The 15,617-nt window shown below is 38.7% G+C and overlaps 1 protein-coding gene across 2 annotated transcripts in view; it reads left to right on the forward strand.

Moving 5' to 3' along the window:
• The window catches only part of CA8 (carbonic anhydrase 8), a 52,277-nt gene that overhangs the window by 25,794 nt on the left and 10,866 nt on the right, over positions 1-15,617 (forward strand). The window contains exons 5-8 of one of the 2 annotated variants that reach the window (XM_054816877.1): positions 1,022-1,084; positions 2,490-2,538; positions 5,170-5,282; positions 11,517-11,689. In XM_054816877.1, the coding sequence (XP_054672852.1) occupies positions 1,022-1,084; positions 2,490-2,538; positions 5,170-5,282; positions 11,517-11,651 (360 nt within the window). In that variant the 3' untranslated portion in view covers positions 11,652-11,689. The remainder of the gene's footprint in view (positions 1-1,021; positions 1,085-2,489; positions 2,539-5,169; positions 5,283-11,516; positions 11,690-15,617) is intronic. The other variant, XM_054816878.1, reaches the window with a different exon arrangement.

Raw genomic sequence — 15,617 nt, forward strand, 5'->3', positions numbered from 1 at the left:
ATCTTTCACACTTGGAAGGTTTTAAATTGAAATCCCATTCTGAAACAAAAGAAAATCGTCTTAAATTCCTAGAAATAACAAAGTACCTTTTGTTGACATTCAGTTGTTTCCTTCCAATGACTGCTGTGCCATTCTATTCCAAAATAAAAGCAAACAAATTTTTCAGGGTCCAGCTCTCCCGTCCTCACTCATGCCCAGTTCATCCCTCACCTCATATGTGCACATGTTGGCAAAGAAATCAAGTGGAAGGCCATTCTGAGTCTCCCTATTTTGCCAGTGTTGTTCTGAAGGTCACAGCTAGGGTCCTAGGATGGGTGATTTTTAGATTAGAAGCAGCTGAAATCAGTTTACGGGGTCAAAAATGGTCATAGAAAATAAGAATATCTTATTTCAAGAATGGGATTCTTTTGAAAGCCCAATCCTCTGTGCCTTAAAAGACGTTCAGTAAAGGCAGTGCTGCAGGTTGCCGGGAGCCTGACTTTTGCCAGCAGGATCCCAGAGATGCCGTGAGGGTGGGGATCTGCACTTTGCAGGCAGGAAAACACTCCCCCAAGCTTCAGAGATACTTTGGGCTAGATTTGCAACACTGTGGGAACAAATTCAAAAAGTGTCTGTCGTACTTGTTAGCTCTGTTCCTTTCTGTGTACTTTTCTGGCAAAAACTGGTAAGAACAAACTGTATCCATGGTAGGTACACGCCATAATGCTGCATGATTTTGACTCCACATGCGGTATATACTGCAAAAACAGGGTTAGTCAAAACTTACCAGACTTAACTGTGACTCTTTCTCTTGTTCTGTCTCTGCTTTAAAGTTATTTACACCTCATTTACTTTTCAATAGTGACTTTATAGTGATTTAATTGTTTGGAGTTGCCACGTATCAGTGTATTTGGTTAATACAAGGTTGTGTAGCTTAACTAAAAACAACTACAGAACTTAGTGTTCTGGTTGACTGCTGTCTTGGCTCGCAGTTTCAGAAATAGTAAAATACTGAAACTCGTCTTTGCTTGCTGTATTTCAGATAGGAAAAGAGCATGTAGGCCTAAAGGCTGTAACTGAAATTCTCCAGGACATCCAGTACAAGGTAAGGCATTGGCTGAAAAAATGCTTCCTTCACTGGCCAGAAAGAGAGTGAGCGAGCGAAGGGTCTATATGAAATACTGAGGCCAAGAGAAGAGTTTCAGATGCATCTGTAGTAAAAGCACATGTGAAAACTGTAGTTTGGTGGCCTGCATCATAAGCTCAGCATTTTACAGTTTTTACTTTCAGATAATATACAGTCTTTGTAGTTACTTCCTTTTCTGATGGCCAGAAGGTTTCATCTTCTATACCAGTACCTGATTGCAAATACTACCTTTTCAGTGATTATCACAGAGTCAGTGTGAATGCAAACACTGCAACATACTTACTGAACACCAGAAGCAGCAGCATCTGCAAACTTACCTGGTTTTAATTTGTAGATCTGGTTTTAATTTGTAGAGGAAAAGAATAGGTGAACTGAGCACCCATATTAACTTGCAGTGGGAAATCAGCAAAAACACAATGCCGTCTTGTCAGGTGGATTATGTGGGGGGATCTTGAAGATCACATAATAAGCCTAGCAGGACCAAGGAGATATGAGTGCCCTCCAGAATGTTGATGCTATCTTAAGTGACCTTGGGCAAGTTACTTCCATCTCTTTGCTTCACGGTCTCTGTCTGTAACGTAGAAATAATCATACTTACCTTTCATTTTAAAGGATTTTGAGATGTATTAATGAGACGTTCTGTATTGGTCTGGAGAGATTAGTCATTCACTTCGGTGGATGCTGAAGTGTAGAAAGATTAGAAGCTGTTATTAGAAGGAACTGAAAATCTTTTAGTTAAATAGTATACGGTAAACTTCGGTCATGATGTTTAATATTACAAACTCATTGTTTATGAAGGTGTCAGAGAATACAATAGTGTATGAAACTCTGTAGTTTCATTACTGAAAGGGCAGCCAAGTAGAGGAAGGTCATGAAAGGCCTTGTGATCGTGAACATGTTATACTAATGACTTTCAGAGGGTCAGCATCAAACATACTTTTGGCATACATAAAAGTGTCTGGCATTAAATATGTGGAACCAGCTTTATTTTTTTAAGTATTATCCATGTCCGTCAAGGAAAAGTTCACTTTGGCCCTTGTTTTTTAAACTCATTGTGTAAGGAACCCCTGAATTTCATGTAGAGAATTTCAAGGCTGGGTCCTGGAAGGAGCCCAGGTACTAAAGGCAGAAAGTTAACAAATTGTTGAGATAACCTTAGAAGTAAAATGTAAAATAGAATAAAAAAATGTGTTTGTGTAGCTGCAAGGACAAATGCAATAATGATTAAATGGGGGCTATTAATGAGGTGGCTTTGCACAGGAATTCAAGGCTTAATGTTATAAGAACACAGAGTGTATTTCACCTCTCCATTCATCATCATTTTAATAAGAAACTAGAGATTGATTTGTATTCATTTTTTCAGGGAAAGTCCAAAACAATACCCTGTTTTAATCCCAACTCTTTATTGCCAGGTAGGTGCCTTTGCTTACTTTTGTGTGGGTGGATTACTAGCTAATTGCAGAGGCTGAGACAATCTTAATCTAAAGCATAGCCTAATTGCAAGCCTGAGATGGTGTCCCGTAAGGTGGTAATGCATTTTGCTCCTAGTGGTGCTAACAGGCATAGGGGTGAAGTCCCTTTGGAAGTTATGATAAAACTGCACCTTCATCGTGTGAGGGGGATGTGCTACTGTGGTCTATGCACTGCTGGCAACACTGGCTAGCTTTCCTGATGATTTGTCATCCCACCTAGAGGGGGAGCTGTGTGTACTTCGGCATAAAATATTAAGCTTAAGGTTACCCACTTACCAAGGTAGCTTTTTGGCAGCATCAAAAGACAATGCCATAATGCAGTAACAGTTGTATAGCATACAAGGAGTAGTGACAATGGGAGGCAAATTCAAATTCATATAGCTAAAAGTTAAAGAGTAACAGTAAGAAACAACCCCACTGCTACCTGGTCTTGAAAAAAAAAGTTTAAAAAAAATACATTTCTACAAGACAAATGTTTCTGTAAGAAATCCTTATGAGCTAAATTCCGTGTAATAGTAGCAAGAGTCTTAATTTTCCAAAGTAATCCAGGTCTACCTTAAACTATAGTAATTATATCAAAATAATATTGTTTAGGTTGCAAAGTCAAGTGCTCAGCAATTAGGAATTGCAGGAATTAAGACTGCCTGTGCCCCTTCATGCATATGTGTTATAAAACATATTTTAGCTGTGTGACCATAAGTTATTTTTTACAGGACCCCTGCCTCACAGTTCCTGTTTGATGCTGATCAAGTCATATAAACCAAAATTTTCATAAGTCATCTCTAACTATGTGTTCCTCATTTTCTAGGTGCCCGACTTGAGATCATGGGGTCTGATTTGCAGAAGTGCTGAGTGCTTACACCTCCAACTGAAGTCAATGGGAGCAGTGCTCTGACTGCATTAAGTGCTATATAAAGTTAACTACTCTGAGAAATCAGGTTCTAAGCATCTCATATTGAACACCTCAAATTAATATATGCATTTGACCTTAACTTCTCTGTGCCTCAGTTCCCCAGCTTTAAAGTGTGGGGGTAATCTGTCCTTCCTCACCACACTGGGGTGTTGGAAGTATAAATTAATTCATGTTTGTGAAGCACTCAGACACTGAAGAAATGAGTGCATTAGAAATATGAAAAATGAGAAACTGTGGTCCTTCTAACAAGCAGGATTTGAATAGTATGGGAAAAAGAAGACCAAGGACCACATATTGTACTGAGAAATCCAAATGTTATTAGGTGCTTTTCAAAAGAAAATCGTCCATCTTTGCAAGTAAACAATGAAAGTTTCTCTAGAAAAGACATATGTGATCATGTAACAAGATGGTATCACAATGCATGCACAGGATGGGCTGAATTAATTCTTGCAGTTCTTAACTTTTGAGTGGTTGATAATGCAACTTGTTTTCAGTGGATTTGCTATGTAATTCCCTAACTGAAAATCACACCAACAAACCAAAATCCATTCACTGACAATCACAGACTTCATTAGCAAGTTTTAATTCTACTGATATTCCTCTGAGCTGGTAGTGAAATGACAGTAACAGGTTAGGTCAACCAAGCAGGCTTATTCATTTCCAATCTCCCATTCTGTCCTTGTCAAGCTAGTCAGAGCCTTCCCCTGAGCTCTCCATGGCAAGAGTAACCACCCTTTGTCTCCAGTTCCTCTCTAGGTTTGTTTCTTGTCCCCTCTTTCACAGTCAGGCAGTTTCCTCTCCGTACTTCTTAAGCCATGTCAGGGAGTCATTTGTGACCATGGCCTACAACAGCAAAGGAAAGCCCTGTGTAGTCTCACGATGTGTGGTGTGACTGGAATCTTTGAGGAATTAAAAATTAAAATAATTAAAATCAAACGTGTTGTATGTAGAGTCAAAGCTCTGCTTGGGCAAGCCATTGTATATTTTCTTGAGAGACAATTGTTTATTCTAACAGTTATTTATAAAACTATTAATAAGTTCACAAACTTACTAAAATAAGTTTATTCTTAAATAAACCTTGATTTTTTTTGCTGTAAAATTCAACTCACTTTTCCAAAGCTAGAAGGCACCAATGCATCTCTAAAACTATATCACCAGAATTGTGAACTGAAAAGTTTGGCTTGAGCTGTTTTCACTGAATTTTTCTAAAAACATGAAATAAATTCATCCCTGAGACATATTGTAAATGTAGAAGTCAGTCAGTTAAAATTGGATCATCACAGCCCCTCTGCTGTTAAAATGGGATGCCTCTTGTAGCTTTTGACACTAACAGGAGTTCTTTCCCATCGTATTATTTATTTGCTGTGTTAGTTAAAGGAGCTGTGCACATGTTATTTTTCACATCTATAAAGTGGCATTTTCGTCTTTAAAATACTCATCTGCGGGGGGAAGTTACTGTAGTATAATGACCACAAGCTCATGTACATTCACGTGAGGAATAGTGGACAGTGCTTGGCAGATTATCAATTCCCACCTTAGCTCACTGTATACTAGCTTCATCATATGAGCAAGCCCATGGCTATCATAAGCTGTCATAATTGAAAGGCATAATTATCTTCCTTAATGTCATTAAAATTCCGTATTTCTTTTAATTTCAGATCCTCTTCTGCGTGACTACTGGGTGTATGAGGGCTCTCTAACCATTCCACCCTGCAGTGAAGGTGTCACCTGGATATTATTTCGCTATCCTTTGACTGTGTCCCAAGTACAGGTAACAGCTGTGCTTAAAGTGACCTTGGAATATGGTTATGAGCTAAAGGTTATAGCGTGCAAATATATATATCAGGACATTATATCTGTTCTCCTTGAAGATCCCATTAGATCAGTACATGGCTTTTCAAGTAAAGGTTAAGCCTTTTGAGTCACTGAAAGCAATGCAAAGGTCAGAGATGAAAAACCTTGTTATCATTTATCATCTGCATTTAAAATAATTCTTTATTTAAGTGAAAGAAAAAGAAGTCAATGGGCAAAAGAAATTCAATTCTTTGTAATTGTAAGCTTTCAAATATCACTGCTTTTTGATGTTAAAGGAACAAAAAGGCACAGGGAGACACTATGTCCTGGAGAATGAAAAATGTTAACATAGTATGGGCTAGCTATGTTGCATTGAACTATATTTAACTTATCTTGTTCTCTTTTAATTCTGTTTTATAATAAATGTTGAATGGAAACTACCTATTTAAATTTGATTTCACACGTATGTGTTTTAAAGTGATTTTTCTTTTTAAATTATATCTAACAGTCATGTGAGTCTTTTGATAGAAAACATTTCAAATCTGTCTACAAATAATCCCAGTAAAAACAATGAATACTCTTGATGAATATTCTCCCACAGTCTCTGATTCCCAACTGGAGGAATGTGGGTTTAATTTAAGTGGAACTATCTAGAATCCCTGAAGGTGAATGTGTTAATTTTCATTGCCTGCTCTGAAGCATGTGAAGACAGAAGGAAAAAAAGTTTAAAAGGTGATAAATTCTGGTTTAAATTATTTCAGCTTTAATAATCTAAAATTTTGCTAGCAATCCCAGCACAATATTTTAAAAATTTTAACAATTTGAAATTGGCAGTGTTTCTTTTCATATGAAAACTGAATTCTAGTTCTAATCATAGGATAAAAGCAATAGCTCCCCATCAGCTTATTTATATGGTAGCTGCAACTTAAATGTATCCCATCATGAATCTGGTATTTATTTGCTTGTGAAAGGGTAGGTCTTATGGCTGTTTACTGCTGAGTAAATGGAAACAGAACTCTGTTGGCATTACTAGATTCAGAATAACTTTTAAAGACAGTGCATTTTGTAACTTGGCAGCTAATTGTCCAGATATGATATGAATAAATAAGAGAACTTAATCAGAAGTATAAAGACCATAGCTATTACACTGAGACATTGTATGATATTCGATTTCATGCTAGTTGCAGATTTTGTAGTCTCTATTCCCTTTTAATCCAGTCAGTGCCCAGAGGAGGGCACAGTTCAAGCCATCCACATGTGGTGGGACGTGGCGAGAAGGTGAATGAAAGAGGAATCAAGCAGAGAAATGCAAGTTTAGTTAATATTATTATGTACTCATTTACCACAAGAAAACGAGATATTGGAACGTGGTGTGAAGGGGTAAGTGTACAGAAGAGAATATTGTGCCTGGGGAAAAGAGTGACCCATAGTGCCTGGGGAAAAGAATGTGATTGATAACCATGGCCGCCTTTGGGTGTAGGGTATCAAGTTCGTGTCACTGCATTACTTTGATTGGTGTAAAACCAATCCAACAAGAACATTGCAGTGATGAAGGACACACAAGTCATGGAGGGGCTCTTTCCCTGCCACTGGCACAGTATGCAGGTGAGATGTGGCACTGGAGCAGAGTGAGAGATTGAAGCGGATTTATGCCAGTATCCACATTACTTTGTACTTGTCGTAGATCAGCATCAAGTAGGAAAAAAATCCTTACTGCTAGTTATGAATGCAGCAGCATTAAAGTCAAGGTTGTGCAGAAAAGATTTATTAAGAACATGACGGACTTTTGCCAAGGTGGGATAAAAATTTTACTTTCATCAGATAGCACTTTCAAATGTGAATTGAAAATAAATGTAGGGACAAGTAAGTGAGATACAGTGATTCTGGGATTCTAAAGGCAAAAGGGACTGAGAGTTCTCAAGGATGCTCAAAATGAGATTTTGGGGGGTGCCAGAATATTTTGCTATAGCCTAGACATCCAAGATTTTAACTTCTAATTAACATTTTGGCTGCGATTAAGTATCTGGCCTCTTTTGTGCATGTGGGCATGAGTGCCTGTGAGACTTTCTGTTTAAGGAGAGATTAGAAATGCAAGGGCTTTTGTCTGTGGAAAATAAGAGGAAGTAATATAGCATATACCATTCTGAATCATCCATGGAAGGCTGGTAAAGGCATTTAATTTTATTAAGCCCGCTTGTAGTAGTAAGCATAGGTTTCAGTGCAAATGCATTTCTAATGGATTTAAATACATTATTTTTACATGTGTCATTAACTTGTAGAACTTTCTTCTGTGGGATACTAATGAACACAGCTTATGAAACTTCAAGTGATTTATATAAATACGAGTAGCATCTGTGGTTCTAGATGGTAAGAAACAAATTCAAGGCTTTCTATTTTCATTTTTCAGGCCATAAAATCATCAACTTCTGAGTGTCAATAACAAGTAACAATAAAGAACAACACAGTCTGATATGGAATAGGTTTTATTGCCTTCCTCTGATGAAGCTAGTTAATATATTGGAGACAGGATACTTATTCACATTCTCATTTTCTGTAATTAACATAGCAGTGTTGATTAGCTTAACAAACTGTGGGTCATAAGGGGAAAAATGAATAAAATTGCCATTCTAGTTCATAGTCACATCTATGCATTTTCTCATTTGCTTATTTTGAAACAATGGAGGAGTAACTATTTTGACATAGGCATAATAGGCTGACAATTGCAACGTAGAGAACCTTTTTCTGTTTCTCCTGGAGATACTTACAGATAGTAAAGTTCAACTGATGAGTTGATTTGCTACTGATTTAAGTCAGTGTTAAATGAAAGGAGATTCATCTCCATGTGCACCTCACTTCAGCAGCTGGAATCTGACTGTGTTGGTTATATGAATAGCAAAAGAGCAAGCCAGGTCTGGATAAAGTGTGCAAGTGACTCTTCTCCCCTGGAGAATAAGGGCTTTGCAGATCTGGTTCTTGGAGTTTTATTATTGATCTCAGTGGAAAGGAGCTTATCTGGAAAGTTGCGCCCTGCAGTGCTCTTTTTGCATATTTCTGCCCTCCTTTTGTGGTTTTTATCATCCTCACTTGTCCTATCTTGAAATACATAGCCCAGAAAGAACTGCGTAGACTGCTTTTGTGAGACACCTCACCCAGGTGTGTACACTGCTGAAATGCAATGGGAGAAAATAGAAAACTCCCTCCTATTAGGCCAGTAAAGAGCAGGAAATAATTGAAAAAGACTTGCTCGTGCTTCTCTCCACTATATTTTTAAAAAATTGGACATTTGTGAATAATGTGCTTTGTGGTTCGCTGAAGCCCAGAAGAAGTACATTGTCTAAACCACTTTGAGTACGGATTTTAAACAATGATGCGGCAAGGAGCTGTCATTCTGCTGTACTCATTGTCAGAGTTAACTGGTTTTGTATTGAATGGCGAGGTCTCTAGTGCTTTTGTCTACCTCATTCAAAATCAAGACCTCCTAAAGGACAGAAATAGTAACTAGCATGTGGAGCGGGAGTGGGAATCGTGCAAAATACATGTAGTCTGTGAAATAAAGCACTCTGAGAGGTTCATGGTATTCTGTTCACTGGAAAGTAGGTCTGTGTTCTTGGAAGGTACCATGAAGGCATGTGAAATTTTCAAGCAGAAGGACAATGCTTCTATTCCTCATATAGAAGAAATATTTGTAGAGAAAACATGCAAATTCTTTGTTTTGTGTGTTCTATTCTTCAGCAAATATTTAAGTGAAACAGAAGAAAGCAGTATTCAGGATCTGAATACAGCAAAGTGGTAAAAACATTCTTGCAAAATTCTACAAAATATAAACTAAATGCTTTTACTCAGTAGAAATATGACTGTTAACATTGTGGATTTACCCCTTCACTGGTTAGAATTTGATCCTGAATTTTGGTGTGAACAGGCCTACGTCATCCTAAGTCTTCTGGGCATGAGAAAAAATTTTATAAATGGCTCTACCTGTTGAAAGTGTGTGAATATCCAAGGGTGCTTAGCTGCGTGCTTCTAAAATACCTATTTCCTTGGCAGTTCTACAAGGGTGTACTTCACAGCATTGCCTTGTGAGGGGTTGGGAGGAGGCAGTAAGTGGTTCCATATGAGATGAAGCAGAATGAGTGGGGCACACATATTGCCTTATCACATGGAAATTTAATGGGGAAAGTAGTGTCGGCACAGTTAGTGTCCTTTTCTGACAGAACCACTTCCCCCTCGAAGTAGGGCTGCAATTCTTGACTTCTCTGAAGACTAAAGAGCAGGCACAGGGATCAGGTCAGACCTACTTTTCCTGACTGAAGAAACTGAAAGCTGCTTTGTGAGGAGTAGCTCCCGGAGAAAGATTTCACTGTGAGGATTGGGCAGAGCATTTGTAGTTACAGTAGGAGACAGCTCACAAATGCCAGCTTTGCAGAGAGTCTGCTCTTCCCTTTCCTTCGTCTGTGTTTGTTTGAAGTCTCTCATTCTCAAAAGATCAAACAAAAGCCCCATTCTTGTAAAATGCTCCTTCCTAAACTACAATTATTTCAGACTTTCCGGAGTTAATTCAGATGGTGAAAGAGGGTACCTGTACAAAACCCATTCAGCAATTTACCAGCACTTGACTTCTGAAGACTTTTTCAGTTCCAAGCCTATAGTGGGTTTATTTTCAGTTTGCTTAAAATAAACATAAAAAAAATTAATCTTCCAAAATAAGGATCTGCCTCTAAAAGAACCTTCAAGGAGCTTTACAGTTCATTCTGCTTTTCATCTTTTGTGTCTAAGCTGTTGCCTTATATCTCAGCTGCAAGAAACTGAGTGTTGATTTCTAAGCACACTGTTTTTTGAGGAAAATACAGCAGAGCAGAGCTAGCCTCTAAATCAAGTAAATAAATCTGTATCAGTTCTGCTATAGAGTGGAAAACAACAATGAAGACAGTTGTCTTGCAGGTTGCAGTAAGAAAGTATTCTGTAGACAATAGAAGAATAAAAATGCCATTACCTGCTGTTGAATACCTCCTTTCTTTTAATTTGGAATCACACTTCCATTCTCCCTGTAATCCTTCATAGAGTGTTCTTCATGGAGAAATTCACTCCATAATTTCTTAGATGATAAAATGGTTAAGTACTTCAGGCTCCATTTTGCTTTCTATGTAGCTTCAGTTTCAAGTTACAGCTGGGCTGGATAGTGAGGCATCACAGGGTCAGTACAAGTACAAATGCTCGGGGTAGGGCTGTCCGCCTTCAAGCAGGTTTGCTGTATCCCGCTAAGATAGCTTGTCAATATGCCAAAGCAAAAAACAAACACAATTTTTTTAGTAGTTGTAACTACTTAGTTCAAATACCAGACTCTTAAAAACAGTACTGTTGAACAACAAGGTATAAAGTTGCTGAGATGCGCATTGATTTTCTTAGTTTTTTGTCACGCAGTGCTTGATGCTGATACCAGGGATGGAGATGGAAGCTGCTCATATTCTTCCCTATACCAGATTAGATTTAGAAAAATCTAAAAAGAGTCTATAAACCAGAAACATAGTTGGTTTGGACCATTTGAAATGTTTTATGTTGATTTTTGACTGTATTTGATTTTCTAAGTACACTTAGCACCTACATATACAGAACTTTTGAAGCGGTATTTTGTTTTTATTTTTTGTATTTATTTTTCCATATAAAATGTCAACAGGCTTCCTCTAAAGCTGAGAGTCTGTTAAGAATTCTCCTGGTTTAGAAAATAATTTTTATTTAAATGAAGCAACAATTTCAGGCAATAACTAAATCACTGGCAGAAATTCAAAACAATTAATTGTCAACCAAGCTATTCCTGAAATGCACTTTGACCAAGTTATTCCTGAAGTGCACTTCTTTGAAGAAGACCAGAATGATTACTCTTATGTCACAGCTGTGAGGTTGATTCATAGGATGTAATCTACAGTGGCTAAGAAGGTTATAGATCCCAAAAGAAGTTACGAAAAAGCAACGGATAAGTTTGCTAAACCATGTGCATAAAAGTTCTTTTTCTGTATATGTTAAATGTTTTGACTGTACTGACAACTATTTTAAAATGTTATTAAAATGTATGTAATGATATATACTTTGGTATATGGAACCTGAACACTCCAAGTTTCAAAGCTACAGAATTGTCTGGGCAAGACTGATTTTGATCGTTAGTCCCATAGTGAAGAATGTATCTCAGCTTCTTCATGTCTGTTTTTCTGCCTTTCAGATAGAGGAATTTCGTAGACTGAGGACACATGTTAAAGGTGCTGAGCTTTTAGAGGGCTGTGATGGAATACTAGGAGATAACTTCAGACCAACTCAGCCACTTAGCGATAGAGTCATCAGGGCTGCATTTCAGTAGCAGAAGAGGAAGAACAACAAAAATATATCTTTATTTAGGTAAGTAAAAGCTTAGCAGAAAAATAAAAACATTTAAATAATTTTCATAGGGGACATTTAACTAAAGGAGAAAATGCACTAAGTTAATTTCAGCTAACGTTATGATATATTGTCACCATACTGTTTTATTTTATCCTGTGGTATAATAGTTTGGTTAGTATTGGTTCTATAGTGGTGGGAATAGTTTGGTTACTATTAGATTCTTTAGTGGCTGGAATCTAATACACAATTTAGTGAATTGAAATATTTGTATTGACTTCAGCAGGCAGTGGATCGTGCACAGTTAGATCACAGTTACTTCTTGTAGCTTTAAATTTGTCCTGCTGCAGTGAGCAACAGCACAGTATGCCTAGGTTATGTGACAGATTTCCCCATTTACGGAGGTTCACTGGTTGATTTCTTAGCATGTTTTTAGAAGACGAGTCATTGGTGAATCTTTCTAGTGTTATCTGTTAAAAACCAGGGCAGTAGTTCTGGAAGGAGGCCTTTAATTCTCAAAGGAGGCCTTTTTTTTTTTGAATCCTTTCTCCCTGCTTTACAGTGCTGTTCCTTCCCAACCAGAATGAATCTTGGGCAGAACCAGTGCAAATACAAGAAGAGACTAATTAACTTCTGTCATAGCTAATTTTTCATATTTCATTCATCAAAGTAGTTGCTGCTTCTTGTCCTCAGTGGTTTTCAGCCTTCATTGGCTCACAGAGCAAGAATTTAAGGATGATGTTGGATTCAGTGCATAAGGGCTAATAGACATGTGAACCTGCGTTATCCCCACTTCAGTTATTAAAACCTCCCATGTCGTGTTCTCTAGCCTCTATCAGTTACAAGACAAATTCCCTCAATGCCCAACAGTTACTCCTAAACCTCATTATGCTTAGTTAATCAATGTTTAACTATAGTGAAAAACCTGGTAATGAGATTCTTAGAGAGTTAAAATTTACTATCAAGACAACTAGTTACCTTGAAAGTAGTGAGCCAAGACACTAACATTTGTGGTTGATTTTGTAATAAAGTGGCCCCACCTTGATACAAATAGTAAAACAGCTAATCTGGAAAGTCTTCAAGAAAAGAATGAATCTGTTGTTAACTTAATTTCTTTAACATAGTAAAATTTTTCATCTACTATCCTACAATAAACTTTATTTAAATAATAAAAACATTGGGTATTCCCCATTACCCTATTTTACTGGTAGAATTCATCATATAAAAGCATCAGTTTTTCTATCTGCACATTTCTTCAAAGCCAGATGCTTTCACCTGGATGTTTGTTGCTGAAAGGCTTTTGATATACACTTTTGGGTAAGGATATTTATTTGTACATTAAATTCTTGCTCTGTCTAGGTCAGTGATGGAATTCAGTTCACTTCAGGCTCTGTTGTGGACTTAGGCCTCTTGAGAGCATGCTCTGGGTCCAGCCCCCAACTTCAATATGAAGTTAACAAATGATCAGGCAGCAGATAACCCCTAAAAGAGATTAATAATTCAGTGCTTCCAAAAATGGATCCATTAAAACCGAGTGGGAAGATTATCTTTCCTCCTGCATGTGACAGAAATTATTAAATGGGCTAGGACAGTGGCCAACAATTTCATGGTCTTTCCATATAGCGTTGTGGTGGGTTGACCCTGGCTGGAGGCCAGGTGCCCACCAGAGCCGCTCTCTCACTCCCCTCATTCACTAAACAGGGGAGAAAAGGCATAACGAAATGCTTGTGGGTCGAGATAAGGACAGGGAGAGATCATTCACTAATTATTGTCACGAGCAAAACAGACCAAACTTAGAGAGGGAATTCATCTGATTTATTACTAGGCAAAACAGAGTAGAGGAATGAGAAATGAAATAAACTCTTAAAACACTTCCCCCCACCCCTCCCATCTTCCCGGGCTCAATTTCACTCCCGGCTTCAACCTTCCCCCCGCTCAGCGGCACAGGGGGACGGGGAGTGGGGGTTACGGTCAGTTCATCTCACGGTGTTTCTGCCGCTTCTTCATCCTCAGGGGGAGGACTCCTCTCATCGTTCCCCTGCTCCAGCATGGAGTCCTTCTCACGGGGTGCAGACCTTCAGGAGCAAACTGCTGCAGCGTGGGGTCCCCCACGGGGTCACAAGTCCTGCCAGCAAACCTGCTCTGGTGTGGGCTCCTCTCTCCATGGGGCCACAGGTCCTGCCAGGAGCTTGCTCCAGCATGGGCTTCCCACAGGCCGCAGCCTCCTTCAGGTGCCTCCACCTGCTCTGGCGTGGGGTCCTCCACGGGCTGCAGGTGGAATCTCTACACCCCCTCATCCTTCCTCCATGGGCTGCAGGGGGACAGCCTGCCTCACCATGGCCTTCACCATGGGCTGCAGGGGGATCTCTGCTCCGGCGCCTGGAGCTCCTCCTCCCCCTCCATCTGCACTGACCTTGGTGTCTGCAGAGTTTCTTACATCTTCTCACTCCTCTCTCCGGCTGCAAAAGCTCTCTCTCTCTAAGTGTTTTTCTTCTTCTTAAATATGTTATCACAGAGGCGCTGATTGGCTTGGCGCCTTGGCCAGCGGCGGGCCCGTCTTAGAGCCGGCTGGCATTGGCTCTGTCAGACACAGGGGGAGCTTCTAGCAGCTTCTCACAGAAGCCACCCCTGTAGCCCCCCCGCTACCAAAACCTTGCCACGCAAACCCAACACAAGCGTAAGCATTCAATATGCATCTAAACATTTTTGAAGTAAGGGTTTATTTGTATTTTGTAACCATATTTAATATCCGCATCCCAAAAGTTAAGCAAAGAAAGCAAAACATTGGTCCTTTTATTAATATTGTTTTCTCATTCCCGTATTTAATTTTGGGCACATCCCTAAGCCCAATTCTCAATTACATGGTTCTCTGCAGTCACCAAATGTCGTCACTTTAATCTCAAAATAGATGTTTCAGATTCATCGCAGTTTCTGCATAAAAATTACTTGGGAAAATCATAGCAATATTAAAGTACAATTTTTCTCAGAGAGTGAATAATGCCCTCAGGCCAGTGCAGGTAATTCAAGTCTGTAACAGTGAAATTACTTGACACACTGAGTTTGAATTTTAAGCATGAAAGAGTTTCCTTTACAATGCTGGAATTGAAATATAAAAAATTCGCTTTTGCTTTCATGTTTGAAATTTTATTACATTTCTCAATACTTATAAAGATTTGTTTTAAATAATAAGATTTATCTTGGCCATGCTTCACAAAATAATCTGCAGTTTTAATTCCCAAATGATGGAATTTTTAATGTAAAATGATAGTCCTCACTGTAGAGCTATGCTAATTACACACTCTCAGGCACTGAGAAAGAACTGTGACTCCTGGCATTGTGTAGCCCACAGAAGAAATGGCACTTGACTCTGTACACCCAACTGAATTATTTATCAGAAATTCATTTGTCCAGGTGTTCTTTTTAGTTTTGGATGCATTGGTCCAAATAGCACTGAAGCAATCAAGGGTTCACAATATGTCCTTGGTATTGAGTTTGTCTCTGGGGAGCTGGAAACGAGATATATGAAGTGTAAAAAGAAATCATGTGCTTTGATCACCTTTCTTCTATGCAAAAAGGGAGAAAGAGAAGAAAAGTACCCTGCCTACTTTGTAGTGATTTCCTCATAGAGTTCTCTCCAGGAGAAAGGTGTTGAGGAACAGTAGCTCATCACAAAGAACTCAGACATCCTCAGAAAAAAACACCTTCCCTCATTCATAGAAATGGATAATCATCCTTAAGCTGGGACTGCTGACATTGGCTGAATATTGCTATGAAGACTCAGCAGATGGGGAGGTAATAGTTTGCAGGGTGGCATCTACATAGTGATCCAAGAGGGAGCATTTCTTCCTTTCAAAGAGATTACCTTTTCTTTTAAAGCTCCAGTATGTCTTGAATATTACAATTACAGACACACTGGTGGACATCTTTTCTGACATGATGCCCTTCTGCC

Source organism: Grus americana, chromosome 2 (assembly GCF_028858705.1).
Source record: "Grus americana isolate bGruAme1 chromosome 2, bGruAme1.mat, whole genome shotgun sequence".
NCBI lineage: Eukaryota > Metazoa > Chordata > Aves > Gruiformes > Gruidae > Grus > Grus americana.